Genomic DNA, 14,685 nt, shown 5'->3' with positions numbered 1-14,685 from the left:
AAACCAATGGAAGCCACACCAGTAGGAAGGTCTAGGGTCAGTACCCCGTTATACATAATAATCCACAAGAGTGGCCCTAGGACAGACCCTTGTGGAACTCCACATGTCGTTTGGTAGGATTTCATTCCTTCATCTGACTCGCAGCACAGAGTCCTATCGATTAGGAAGTCGGCAACAATACGCACCAGGTACTTCGCCACGCCTAAGTTCATTAGGGACTCAAGTATCTTGCTCCATCTAGCGGAATTGAAGGCATTCTTCACATCAAGTGTAATCACTGCACAACATTTGCCCTCGTCAAGTGCGGTCTTAGCTGTGTTAGCTACTAGGACAAGTGCATCGGTTGTAGACCTCCCCTTTCGAAAACCGAACTGATTTTCGGAGAGACCGCCATCCTTTTCGGCAATTCGAATTAATCTGTTATAGATTACTCGTTCGAATAGTTTACCAGTATTATTAAGAAGGCATATCGGCCTGTAGGACGAAGCTTCACCCAAAGGTTTGTTTGGCTTGGGGACTAGAATTAATTTCTGCTTCTTCCATTGTGTAGGAAATACTCCTTCTTTAAGGCATGTGGTGAACGCCTCGGCAAACATATTTGGAGCTATTTTTACTGCTGCCTTCAGAGCTTTATTGGGGACGCTATCCAAGCCAGGTGCTTTGTTTCCAACAATTTTATCCGCAGCTTCGAGGACCTCCTTTTCGCTTACCATTGGAACTTCGGCGGTGTCTATCTCGACAGTGGGAAGGTCAGCGGTACTCACATTCTGCGGGAAAAGATCCGTTACTATCTCATCAAGCAGAGTAGGGGAAGAGATCGGTGGGGAGCGTGTGTCTGTCTGTCTGTCTGTCTGTCCGTCTGTCTGTCTGCCTTTTTTTTTTGAGGAGGTGGAAATCTTCAAAAAACACTGGTCTGGACACACCAGCGTGTGGGGTTTTTACCCACTAAAACCACCCCCGACTCCCTCCCTGCCCCGCGGAACCACCATAAGGTATTAACCGAAATATCTAAACAAAATCATGAAGCTGCCTCTATATGGTGCCCTGGCCTCAAAATACTCTCCATATCGATATCTGTTCAAATTAAGTTAATAATAGTATATTACCGTATTTTTGGGAAAATTGAGTAAAACCCCCCTTAAGTTTATGTCAGAGTTGGTTGGAAGTAGTATAAAATATAATATGAAGCATATTATTATGTTCAAATTACCGTCCGATCCGGTTACTTTCCCATACCATGAAGATTTTTGAACGCATTCTTGACAACCGTATTCGCGAAATCGTTGAAATAACCGTGAATCAAGCCGGATTTGTCAAGAACTGCGGAACTACTGACGCAATACACGCTGCGCGGTTACTCATGGAGAAACACCGTGAGAAGCATCGCCCTCTTTACATTGCCTTTCTGGATCTAGAGAAAGCGTTTGACCGTGTACCACACGAACTCATCTGGTATGCTTTACGACAACACTTGGTGCCAGAAGAACTCGTGCGCTGGGTTCAATTGCTCTACCACGATCCGAAAAGTAAAGTTCGAAGTATGGCGGGTGTATCAAAACCGCTTTGTGTCTCTGTTGGAGTTCATCAAGGAAGCGCCCTCTCACCACTCCTCGTTGTCCTTGTTGTGGACGCCGTCACACGGGATATCCAACGTCCAGCGCCACTGCTTTATGCAGATGATGTTTTCCTAGCGTCTTATAGCAGGGGTGATCTCGAGCAACTTGTTCAAAAATGGAATGATCGCCTCATGCAACACGGTCTCAGATTGAATTTAAACAAAACTGAATTTTTGACGACCGATCCCCATGAAACAGGCACAATCACTGTCAGCGGCAGTGATCTGCCCAGAACTGAGCGATTTAAATACCTCGGGTCAACGCTATCAGCCAATGGAGAGCTGCGTTATGAAATTGCTTCACGCATTAACACAACCTGGATGAAGTGGCGTTCCACAACTGGTGTCCTTTGTGATCGACGTATCAACGAACGTCTCAAATTTAAAATTTACCGCAATGTCGTCCGTTCAGTCGCTCTCTATGATTCTGAGTGTTAGCCGACCATAAAAGACAATGAACGGCGTCTTGCGGTAATGGAGACGAAGATGCTACGTTGGACTAGTGGCGTCACACGTTTAGATCACATCCGAAATGAGGATATCCGCGATCGTTATGGGGTTGCACCGATCGTGGAAAAGTTGCGAGAGAGGCGTCTTCGATGGTATGGTCACGCAATTCGTGCCAACGAGAATTCACTTGCCAAGATTGGTCTGAACATCGAAGTCGATGGTAAACGACCAAAAGGCAGACCTAAGCAAAGGTGGCTTGATACGCTAGATGGGGATTTGAAAGCCTCGAGATTACACCCAGATCAGGCATTCGATAGAGCCAAATGGCGAAGCCGATCACGACGAGCCGACCCCGCTTGTGAACGGGACAAAGACTGAAGAAAAAGAAGAAGATATTATCTCCAAGTTTAATCAAAATCATACTATTAGTAACAAAGGTACAGTAGCTCAAAGTTGCCTTACCATGTAAATTGACAACCCGAAGTACTAAATCTGATATGCCAAATGCATATTCTTAACGGGCTACGTACAAATGGGATAGTTCTACACTCAAATATACTCACACAAGAAACAAACAAAACCTTTCATACCTGAAGCGCCCAGCTTCCGGTTACCGGACTTGTTTTATACTAACACGGTAAATTTTCAACACTCCGCCATAAGGAGAGACGATAAAGAAGGTATGCAAGAGGAAGGGTATCTCTTTAAAAAATTGCAATGGGCATGCCCTTTTAAAAAGTGGGGCTATTTGCATGTCTAAACGAAAGGGTTTAACCTCGAATCCCATCCTTGTTGGCGGAAAGGACCCTCCTTTGAAGGGAGAAACGAACCATCTCAAAAAAAAGAGATTAAAAAGGAAAGGTTTCCAATTTAACTATAGAATTTTATTTATGTTGAGGCAGCAAACATGTGTTTCGGGCACAACATGTATCCTTCTTGAGTGCTTATTTAGTAATGATTTGTTTTACTTAACTCTGAGCTCCAATTATACCAGTTAATATGATGACTAATATTTAATTAACTAATTTATCTGAAACTTGTAATACCCCCTTAATTAATTAACTTAATAACCTGGAATAAACTTGATGAACAATTGCGCATATCCGTGTTCAACAACCTAGCGTTACATACTTTGTTTAAATATATCTTGACTTTCTGCGGCGTCTAGTTTGTATTTTTTGTATGATGTCCACGTTGTCCCATGAAATGTTATTGCCGCTGTCTACTATATGTTTTGCGACGGCAGACTTAACGTGCCTTAGTGGGGTTATAGTCGCTAGTTCCTATTTTTATTAAACCTATAGAACGATCTCATTTCAACCCCCGTTGGAAAATGGCGGCGGTCAAGCCTACTTCAGAAGTTATGGCACATAAAATGAGGGGTATTTTGATAGAATCTGGGTAGACTTTGAGTGATCAGCGCCAACCTGGGAAAGGGAAAAGATATAGCGGGTATGCAAGAGGAATAACAAGGTTCCCTCATTCTATCACCGTTCAAGGTTATGGCGCCCCGAAAAGGGGCAACCTCCCTGAATAGGGGGCAACTATCGTTGCAATGTGCATGGGTGCTTAGAGAGAGGGGCCACCCCCTTGCACCTCCATTTGCTCCCACATTCGTAAAAGACACAAGGCATTGCAGTGAGGCAGCAGAAAATGCTGCAAACTTGATGAATGTGAGAAAAGGCTGGGAGGAAATACGGGTATGGCTGATGTTAGGCCAAACGAGTTTGAAGTTTTCAGAAGCTAACGCGGTCTTGACGTTAGCCAAATATGAAGGTTGCAGAGCTTAAAAGTGACTAAAATCAACACGACTTCGGGAAGTATTTTCTTTGCAGTAGACTCAGTCCTGAACCAGAAGGAGGAGGACCTGAGAGAGGATGAGGAGAATGGCGTAAAAGGAGGGCTTCGTCGCAAAATAAAGGGATAAGGATGAGATCCCAGTTGATGGTGGCCAAGGGAGAATTCAAACCTTCAAAGTTTGCCTTTCGTAACTTAGTAGGTTTGAGCACAACAATTAATAAGATAGAATTCAAGAGCAGGATGGTGAATATTGGGAGCGACGTGGGAGAGGATAAGAGCAAGAGTGATTTCTGGTGAGGCTGAAGGTACACAAGGGAAAAGAAGGGTGGAACGAGTCACAGGAATACAAATAATGTGGCCCTGGTAAGCCAAGGCAGATAGGTTAAAACACAACAGCTTGGTTCGTAGACCTGTCACATTTTGATAAAGAAATGTAAAGCAAACGAATAATTTGCTTATGTTGGACAGCGAGGTAGGCGGACGACACAAAAATTTCCTTTTGCTATGTTTCTCTGGTAAGGTTGCGGTTAAGAGGACGGTTGACCTACGGCGTCGAGGTGGTGGCGATGGGTTACCTCGAAAGAAGCTATTACACGGTCGGGGGCATCCTTCGTCAGCTCCATACACGATAGGGTGCTGCAAATGAGTAGGTTTTGTTCTAGATTTAATCGAGAAAGTCTTCTGATTAGGTAGAATAAGCCAACTTAGATACGAAAAGTTGCTTAGGTGGGGTGGGGGCAACTTCAGTACGACGAGAGTGCGGTCTTATGAGCTTATGGTGCTGCGGTGGCTATCATCGGTAGGACCTTGGAGGTGAAGTGTATCAACAGGTTGATCTGTGGTACCGCGTGTCACTACTATCGCAGGTGAGAGTTTAGCTACATTAATGAATCATAAATATTGGACCGCGCTTCATTTGAATAGTCAGTTGGATTGAGTCATGTGAAGCAGACAGGGACGGAGGCTTTGGTGCTCGAGGGGACTTAAGTATAGCGCAGTATTAATTTTTGCTACGGCAGTAGATGGAGAGCGAAGTGAATGCGCTTCGGTATGAAGTAGTAGGGAGGTTTATGCGTCGGAAGAGACTTTCAGTGTTGGCTGTCTGTTAGAGCAAGTGCCTTAGAGCCGTTGGAAGTAACACCCTTAAATGAATTCGTAAAGCACAAACGGGTGTGAATTGTGTGAAGGGCATGGTGGGTATAGGAAGTACCTGTGCCGATTCAGGTTGGATAATTCTCCTCTGAATATGGTTGCAAACCAGAGGCTCCGGAGCATGTCACGTTCTACTACCCACGCCCGGAAGGTTCTCTGAAAGTCAACCTAAGTCTGCAGAACTTCGAGGGGCAAGTACTGAGGTTGTAGGTAAACTGGTGGTTGGTAAACTTCGTAACCAGAGGATTTTGCTGGAATTTGGGAAAATTTATGGATCGCTCAGTCGCTAGAGCACTAAGTTGTCGTAGCGGAAGGTGGCGGTTCAAACCTCACTGGTGGTACAGAAAGAATTTTTATCGTAACTGGATGTCGGATACTGAGTTCTGAATGAGTACCTGATCCAAATGAGGGTAATAATTGTCAACGCAGCTCTCAATGGGTACTTGAATCAAATCAGGGTAATAATCACGGACGAGTACAATACTGACCACATTGCTTCCTACAGGGTACTCTGGTCCTGTTGTATACCATTACCGTCTTGAATAAAGTGCTCCAACACACTTCAGGGCCCTGGTCCTCTTGAATTGACCTGCCAATGACTATTATTGGGAAAGCAGAAAGCGCAAGGAAGGCGCAAAGAGTGTAAGTGTTCCTCGCAAAATTACATATGCTTGGCGGCGCTTCCGCGAGAAAGGTAGAAGAGGTATTTTTAGTGGATAAGAATTCCGCACGCGGTTCCAACTTGGGGCGACCTTTCTAAGATTTCCACTTCTGGCCATAAAAAAGACAGACCGAGCCGACAGAAAGCCAAAAAAAGAAACAATAAAATAAAATTGGAAGTTATATCGTTATCTCCGATCCGGGGCATCAGATACTTTGATTACTGATGATTCCCATGTCCCATGATGATCTGCTATGGGGTAATTGGTCACGCTGTCCTAATCATAAACGATTTTGAATAGCTACGGCAGAAGGACACTTTATTTTTTAACATTGGCCGTTACTGGTGGTAATTTTATTTTCCCTGCAACGTTCAAATAATATGGAGATATCTTTTCTATTCAAATAGGTAGTTGTTTACCAAATGAGCTCCCATATAGTTATATTCGGCGCCATCGTCTTTTATCCTTAACGAGAGAGTCACAAGGGTCTAAATTTAATTTGGGGCATTCTTGCTTCAATTATATTGTGTTCGGTTTTCAACTCGTATAGTAGGATCCTTTCGTTGGTAAGACTCGAAGGAGAGGGCAATGTAGAATACACTTCGAGTTGACCTTGCTGTGTTGACTCTTCTAACCTTGCATACATCTATATGTTTATCTATAGCACCGAATTTTACAGCCAGAGCTCTCCAGTTTCTAAATGTGAAAGATATGCTCGCATGATCCTAATCAAATTTGTTTCCAGGTCAAGTGATTGATGTCCAAAACTATACAAATTTGCTTCAGTTTTCTAAATTTTTTAGCGATTGCCTCCATTCATATTTGATATAAAATTATTTCGTACAAATTGAGTTGGTTTCAATTAAAATAAAAATGTTAGCCTTGAACTTCTTATGATGCGCTTATCCTCACAAATTTAATCTCTTCCGGGAGATAATTATATCCAGCCGCGATTGGAAGAAAATTTCAAACGTTGCATTAAATAGGATCCGTGCCATGAGCTCCCCACGGGAGGATAAGGGTCACTTGGTGAACACATAAATATTGGGTTATGTAAACGCTATCAATTTAAGACTTTTCCGTCCCATGGGAAAATCCGTTCAATATTGAGTTAGATTCAGATTATGTTGGCGCAGAGCAAAAAGGACGCCCTACGCAGTCCTTGTCAAGGTCAAAGCGCAATGTTTAGATAATGTTTATTGTGTGACTTTATTGATTTTATGTTTAGAATTTCGGGGAAAATGCCGTAAGACGTAGATAGCATGCACGCAGTTTTTGTTTGTGGAATGATACAGGAGACTTATTAGCCTTGTGACCTTGATGTCAATTTCAGGGTATCGTATTTCAAGATAATTTGCATTAACAAGGGTATTGTAATGAATATCTGGTTGAGAAGGATTTGGGGTGATAGTTAGTGAGAAGGATATAAATCTCCTGGAGAGATGTTCCCAATGTATATTCCGATACCTCCCTTATTCTTTGCTCTTAGCTTCACCACTACTTTAGTTTACATGTATATGTTTGCCTATCTGAATATGTTTTTTCCAGATTATGCAGATTGAGTCATTTGAAGAGGATTTTGCTTTTAACCCTACTTACATAGAAAATTAACTCTTGAGTAACATATGCATCCTTCAATCAACTTTTCTTTTCTCAAATTTCAGGATTCACGGGGATCAATCTACTGCCCGAGTGAACCGGACTCAATTAGTGGAATCGAGTACAAGTCGGGAGGGTTCATTCGCTCCCCGGCCGCCATACCCATTATTGATACAGCAACTGGATCGCAACCTCCACCACCCTCGATTCTTACTGAATGTCAACAGTCCGGATCCTTGTTCTCCATCCACTCGGCACCACCCGTACCACTTACAGAGCTTGGTATCGTACAAAACGAGAACCTTTTGGGATTTGGATGTACGGCTACCGGAGCAAACATCAATGGATCCTTGGACCCACCTCGACGTCCCGCCTCTCTACCCATCGATACGGCCTGTTGTCCACCGAGAACCTTGCATGCTGGCTTCCTGCAACAGCAGCCCTCAGAAATTGAGGAGGATGACAATGAGAACCTGTTGACTGTTTCCAGTCTTACGGCGAGGCCATTAATTGCAAAGTCGCGGGAATTGCGGTCTAGTCGACTGGCGGAGAAGAAAGGCGCGAAGACAGGAAAAGGAACGACCGATGCCAATGGTGACGCTCCGACTGGGCCTCCAGACGGAGGATATGGATGGTTGGTAGTGTTTGGTGCGTTCTCGGTTCAATTTTGGGTTGCGGGATTGGTGAAGTCATATGGGGTACTTTATGTGGAGATCATGGAGACATTTCCAAGTACTTCGGCTGCAGTGGCGTCATGGATTCCAGCTATCTTGTCAGCACTTTGTTTGGCTTTGGCCCCATTGTCGAGCGCTCTGTGCCAAAGATTTTCATGTCGAATTGTTGTTTTCATTGGGGGATTATTTTGTGCGCTTGGGCTGACCCTAAGCTATTTTGCTACGAGTTTAATTCATCTACTGTTCACATTTGGAATATTGACAGGTAACTAAGATGCTTTTAATAAACCTTGTCATCTGAAATTTATATTATGTTAAATCCCAACAAAAATCCTAGGTATTGGAGGCGGCCTCTCAACCACACCTGGCATTGTCATAGTCTCGCAATACTTCGATAAACATCGGGCACTAGCAAATGGAATCTGTGTTTCGGGAACGGCAGCTGGTAGCTTCATTCTACCCGTTCTAATTGAACATTTGGTCCACCACTTTGGATTCCACGGGACTATTCTTATTTTGGGTGGATGCATGCTCCATGTTTGTGCTTCGGCTACACTATATCGTCCTGTTGAAAGCCAAGACGAAAGCAAATCCAATTCCGATAATGTGAAGCAGAATACCGGACAGGATTGTCCATTGACCAATTCAACCTACTTGGATTCTTGCGACGATCGAATAAATAAGAAATATATTGAGCATCTATTCTTGGAGGAATCCAAAAATCGTTTAAATGATTACTATTCCAGTAAATGTGGTAAGTGTTCGATTAAAAACGTCCCTCTTTGTTCCTTGTTAAAAAAGTCTTTACATGGTTTTCAGGCTCCTATGGCGACAAAGTTTCTCAACTGGATAGTGACGATGAAGGGAAGGACACAGTGGGCGAAACCACATTCACAAAGAACATCCCGATTCCACCAGCTTATCGAAGTTCAACCATTCTCCATTCTGTGGAAGACCTAAGCACGGATTCAACATGTGTATATCGGAAACGATCAACAGGATTTGATTCGAATCGCGGCAGTCGGCGCAAGAAAAATACTGCGAGTGTTGATGAAATTCTCTCGAAAGCAACACCTATCCTGAATAAGGACTCTACACCAATGGTGACGAATAATCGAGGTTTAAGCAAGAGCATGATCATTCCAACCCCTGTTAGCGATTTTTGTGAAGGTCTTGAGGACGATGATGTTGATGAGCGAATTACTTGCTGCGATCGTATTCAGGAATATTTGGACATAACACTTTTGAAAGACTCGACGTTTATTACATTCTGTGTGTCGGTTACCTTGATGTCGGTTGGATGTCCTTATATGCTGTATTATTTGCCAGCACACGCTATTTCAATTGGTAAGTTAAGAACGATAATTATTCTTATTAGCTAATTGTCTTTTCCCTAAAATTCTGGAGAAAATCTTCCGCAACCAGGGTAACTGCTGAGTGGGACCATCTTGGTTGAAGTCATGGGAGGTCCTCGGCTGAAATAAGTTCCATTAAAGTACAGTTTGTAGATAGCGACATTGAATTTGACGTTCTACTCGATAAGAATCAACAGAATTTTTCAGTGGTCGGTTTACTGACTATCCTTTCTTTCAGTAGATTGAAATTATTATATGTCACAAGCAAGTGAGATGAGTATCTTTTTAGTTACCTGTGGAAATCTTTAGCTTTGCTCTTATGGGACTCTTTTAGTTCCGACATGAGATCTTCCTTTTCATTTTGTCCGGATACTGTTACCATTTTGAGCTTTCATTTTTTGAATACGTGTGCCCCTTGTCCACTGCAGTTGAGGGATATCGATGACCAGGAGGTTACTTTTCCATTCCTAAAAGCTGCCATTATTAGGGTTCTGCGTCATTCCACTACAAGCACGCTCACTCATGAATGAAAATGGCTATGAGAAAGGTCCCTATAACAAGAAATCGATATGAAGCAAATGGTGAACAATTAATCATGGAAGATTGAGATTTCAATTCACATCCGATCCTCTTTCGGATATCATTGATAAGAAGGTTGCTTTTCACCAGTCGGGACTGAATATGAATATTTCTCGGTTACAATAGAAGGAAACTTATTGTAATTTGCAAACCGTGTTGGTATTATAGAAGCGCTATTTCGATCGGGGATAAATTGGGGTAACTATCCGATCTGGTCATTTGGTAGAGAGGTCTTTCACGAAACTACCATGTGTCTTGGAGTTGGTTTTGTCATGGTGATCAATGTGATCTACTTCTACATCTCTCATAGTGCAACAATATCGTGGTGCGAAGAGATGTTGAACAGTCCGGCATTGGGCTCGATAATCGACCAAACATACGTTAGCGCCTTCTTGGGAAGATCGTGCGTCGGGTAGTCAGAAACGGATGATGTTGCCGCAACAAGACAGTAATAACAAGGGTGCTTGAACCGCGGGGGTTCATTACAGAGTATAGGTGTTTCAGTTTTAGAAATAGTTGATGGCCCAAAAGGAACAGTAGAAGATACCTCAATGTCTAGCTGAGGCATGCGACGCTAACATGCCAAGACGCCGTTTGCTTCCGAGAAGGAAACCGAACTGCTCGCTGGACCAGGAAATTGGGACGTTGAGTAAATTTTCCCTTCAGCCAGGAAATCCAATAATCTCGCGATTATTAGGTGTTGCATCAATGACCACAAGATTAGGCAATACGGAAGGACAAGTGAGAATGCTATATGAAATTACGTGCCATGGTATGTGCGCGAAAGGCACTTCAACTGATCTGCTCGCGGCTTTTGTTCGAAATAATAAGAACCCTTTTCAATTTTTTCACCACGAGAGAATACCCTGGTCCAGCAAGTTCTCTCGACATCTTTAGTTTTCAAGTACGAACTGTGCTGATGCATTGAGGATAACAAGTCTTCGTGATTCCAGAATTCTGAACAGATATTGTCAAACTGGCTATTGCGTTGGAGTCCTATCAGATCCTATTCCCAGTCAGTAAGGAAGACAACTATCGTAACTTTAAGAACCACCAGAAGTACTTTCCTTATATGGCTCTATCTATCTTTTAGGCCGCAGCGCAGCAATGAGCAGGATCCAGTCGGTTCAGAATCAGGCCGTAGCATTCACGGAAGATAACAGTTCTCTCATTTTGTAACTAGAGATCTCTCAAAGAATGGTTTCTGATCGGAATTTGGTGGTATGCTCTTATTAAATCGAGTGTTGAAAATATCGTACAACTGTGCATGAAATCGGGCAGGTGGGCTATAGGATATCTGTCGGGTATTGTAACCGAACTCAATCTCCTATAGTTCCCACAAGATCGCGATTTTCTGTTTGTTTTAGGGACCACATGCAATGGGCTGGCCATGGAAATCTGAACGTTGTCATAATCGCTCCGCTAACATAAATTCAAACACCGTTTTCACCTCAAGAAGTTTTTAAGGTGTTGGTCTTCTTGGTGGTTGTACGATGGGTACCTCTTCTGTGAGAATAGATGAACTACGCTTTGTTTCGCCGGTCCTGATGATTTCGATGAAATTGTAATATCTGCAGGTACCTTGAGTATGTTCCTGTACTGAGAATTACTTGAAATAGACGAGACGTTCTCGATCGTCTATACCATCTTAGTTGGGGAGAGAAGTTTTGTTGTTCGGCCGTAAAGTGTCTTACCATAGATATCCACTAGAAGTCGGTAGCGGTTTAGCAAATCTGCACCGACTATAGGCTGTGGCACGTCTGCAGCAGTATATAACCAATTTAGTGCACATCGAATTCCTAAATACAAATTAACTAATATTTCTCCGTACATTTCGATCAGTCTGTTATTAGCCGCAAAAAGTTTTAAGATTGCTGGGATGAGCGGTTTCCGTACTCAAGTTCTTGGAATGACTGACAAGTTAGTGTTATTGTGTAGGTGGTCAAAGAGTAGTATAGGTCCCAGAACGAAACGTGGATTGGTACCCACGATGGAGCATAAAACCTGGGAAACGCCCGCTGAACCAACACCAACTCTATCTTCACCTCCACGTGGCGGCCGCTGGGAGCTTTTCCTTAACGAAAAGCTGCAGACGTAGAAGGATGAAGGCGAGTCTCTCGCGCCTAAAAACAGGACAAATTGTACCAACTGGACCTCCAGGTGGAGGGTTGGATAGGGCTGACAACCCTACACGGAAAACAAAAGTTACGAAGCCACAACAGGAGCCTCGGACTGGATAGATTTTACAACGACGACCCGGCAATGAAAACGGAATAACGATTTGCGCATTTTCTCATGGAACGTGAGCTCTCTGTACAGACCGAATGCTGCTCAGCAGCTAGCCGATACCCTATCCCAATATAGAGCTGATGTAACAGGGTTGCAGGAGATGCTTTGGAGAAGGACCGTTTTCCTGGAGAAGGGCTACTACGCCATTTATTATAGCAGCCATCTATTAAACCATGTGCTCGGAGTAGGTTTCTTAGTAAGCCGAAAAATGAAACCTCCTGTTATCGGCTTTGAAAACAGAAGCGAACGGCTATGCACTCTGCGCTTGCGAGACAAGCTTAGAAATATAAGCCTCATTAACGTTCACGCCCCTACAAAGGAGACTGCAGAGTCGGAGAAGGATACCTTCTACGAGGCAGTAGAACGAACCCTCGAAGCCTGTCCCAGGTATGATATCAAAATCATACTTAACAGCCGAGTAGGGACGCAGTCCGTATTCAGGCGATACGTTGGATCCCATAGCTTACATCAAAATACAAATGATAACGGACTGCGGATTATTCAATTAGCAGTATCACACGAAATGGTCGTTGGAAGCACCTGGTTTGCGTGGAAAGCGGCCCATAAACAAGCATGGGGCTCTCCAGATGATACCACTTTCAACTAAATTGACCACGTGCAGATCGAACGCTCTCACCTTTCAGCCTTAATGAATGTCAGTACAAATAGGGGAACCAATATAGACTCGGATCACTATCTCGTTGGCATGATGCTCCGGGCACAAATGACATCACCACCAACTGAATCCCCTCTGACAATCAGGTGAGAGTTAACACTGAAGCCATCCACAACACAGCCCTCCGTAACACCTATAAGAGGGAAATGACAGAGATCCTGGAGATGAAGCATCAACAAATGATCTTCAAAATTACCTGAAGAACGTTCTCGGCTGCAAAAATAGTTGGAACGGCTGGTTTGACGATGAATGTAAGCTAGCAACGGATCGAAATGATACTGCATACCGAGGAATGTTGCATTCTCAAAGAATGCGGGCACGCGCAAAGACTTATCACGAACTCCGGCCAACGGACAAGTGACTTTACAGACGGAAAAAGGAAGCCTGGGAGAACCAACAGGTCTGTGAACTCGAAAAGAACAGGGAGCAACCGCACCAGGCGCGGAAGTTTTACCAACAAGTCAGCAGGATGAAGCCTTATACACCTGGATGATCATTCTGCCGAGACAAACAGTGAAATCTGATTTCCGACAGAATGGGCATATTAGAGCGACGGGTTGAGTACTTTGATGAGCTACTGAACAGCCAAAACATCGGCGAGTTGGAGGTCCCACCAACTGAAGACGACGGACAAATACTGCCACCACCAAGCATTGAAGAAATAGTCCGCGCAATTCATCGGCTAAAAATCATAAGTCGTCAGAAGCCGATGGAATGGCGAAGGTGTTGATTGCCATGATTTTATTTTTCCGGACAGCTTAGTTTTAAGGACCGTTCAAATTCCCCCGGCAACTTAAATTTTATTATTGCCAAAGCAGTGCTGTTGCTTGCAATATGCCGAGGTATTTGTAGACGTCGTCTGAATCCATACCCTCAATTTGGATGTCCTGGTGGCTGTATCCTTCGTTGTCGGTATGTTTTCTCCAAACAATTGTTTTTATGTGACATTTCTCTAAACCCAACTGCATGCCGATATCCGTACTGAACTGAATGGTGATGTCTAGCAAGGAGCGAAGTTGGTTTTCATCTTTGGCATACAGTTTGATGTCGTCAATATACATCAAATGACTTAATGTGCATTTCGACAATATGCCATGATTGACTTGGAACCCGTATTTGCTTTCATGCAGAAGATGGGATAGCGGATTCAAAGCCAAATAAAACCACAGTGGGCTTAGAGAGTATCCTTGGAAAATGCCACGCCTGATTGGTATCTCTCCTGATGTTTGTGAGGATGTCGATGGCTTCGTGCTCCAATTCTTCATTACTGTTGTCAGGAGAAGAACCACATTCGGGTTGAATTTGTGCAAGCGTAACACTTGTAGTAACCACGAATGCGATATGGAGTCAAAGGCTGATTTATAATCGATGTTGGCTGTCGAGATATTTCGTTTTTGGTGGACAGCCTGCTTTATAGCGACCGCATCGATTATAAGCTGTTCTTTACAGCCTCGGGAGCCTCTTGGGAATCCTTTTTGTTCCTCAGCTATCAATTTATGAACAACAAGATGTTTTGAGATGTTCGCGCACAAAACTGAAGTGAAGACTTTGAAAGGCAAGAGGCACCCACTTCAAGGCCCTGATCCAATATGGATTGTTGCGTTGGCGATTATTATTATTTTCGAGTTATCACAATCTTGGCAGATGCCGGATTTTACCTAATACTAACACTAAGTGCCAAGCATTTAGGCTTGGATGATCTTACCTACTTAAAAACGCTGGTGGTGGTGGCCGGTGGTAGGTCAGTGGGAGGATCCGTCGAGTACTCCCCGCAACATCGAGCACATATGCCGAATGGTGTACTTCTGCATGGTTTGACCCAGACTGTGCGAAA

The 14,685-nt window shown here is 43.6% G+C and overlaps 1 protein-coding gene across 1 annotated transcript in view; it reads left to right on the top strand.

Annotated features, from left to right (window-relative positions):
- The window catches only part of LOC119653682 (monocarboxylate transporter 12), a 46,366-nt gene that overhangs the window by 26,064 nt on the left and 5,617 nt on the right, over positions 1 to 14,685 (top strand). The window contains exons 2-4 of the mRNA XM_038058543.1: positions 7,344 to 8,217; positions 8,290 to 8,706; positions 8,772 to 9,299. Coding sequence (XP_037914471.1) covers positions 7,344 to 8,217; positions 8,290 to 8,706; positions 8,772 to 9,299 — 1,819 coding nt within the window. The remainder of the gene's footprint in view (positions 1 to 7,343; positions 8,218 to 8,289; positions 8,707 to 8,771; positions 9,300 to 14,685) is intronic.

The sequence above is a fragment of the Hermetia illucens genome, chromosome 4 (genome assembly GCF_905115235.1).
Source record: "Hermetia illucens chromosome 4, iHerIll2.2.curated.20191125, whole genome shotgun sequence".
In the NCBI taxonomy this organism is placed as follows: domain Eukaryota; kingdom Metazoa; phylum Arthropoda; class Insecta; order Diptera; family Stratiomyidae; genus Hermetia; species Hermetia illucens.
The sequence above is the reverse complement of the archived record's forward strand: the minus strand, read 5'-3'. Positions and strand labels throughout refer to the sequence as shown.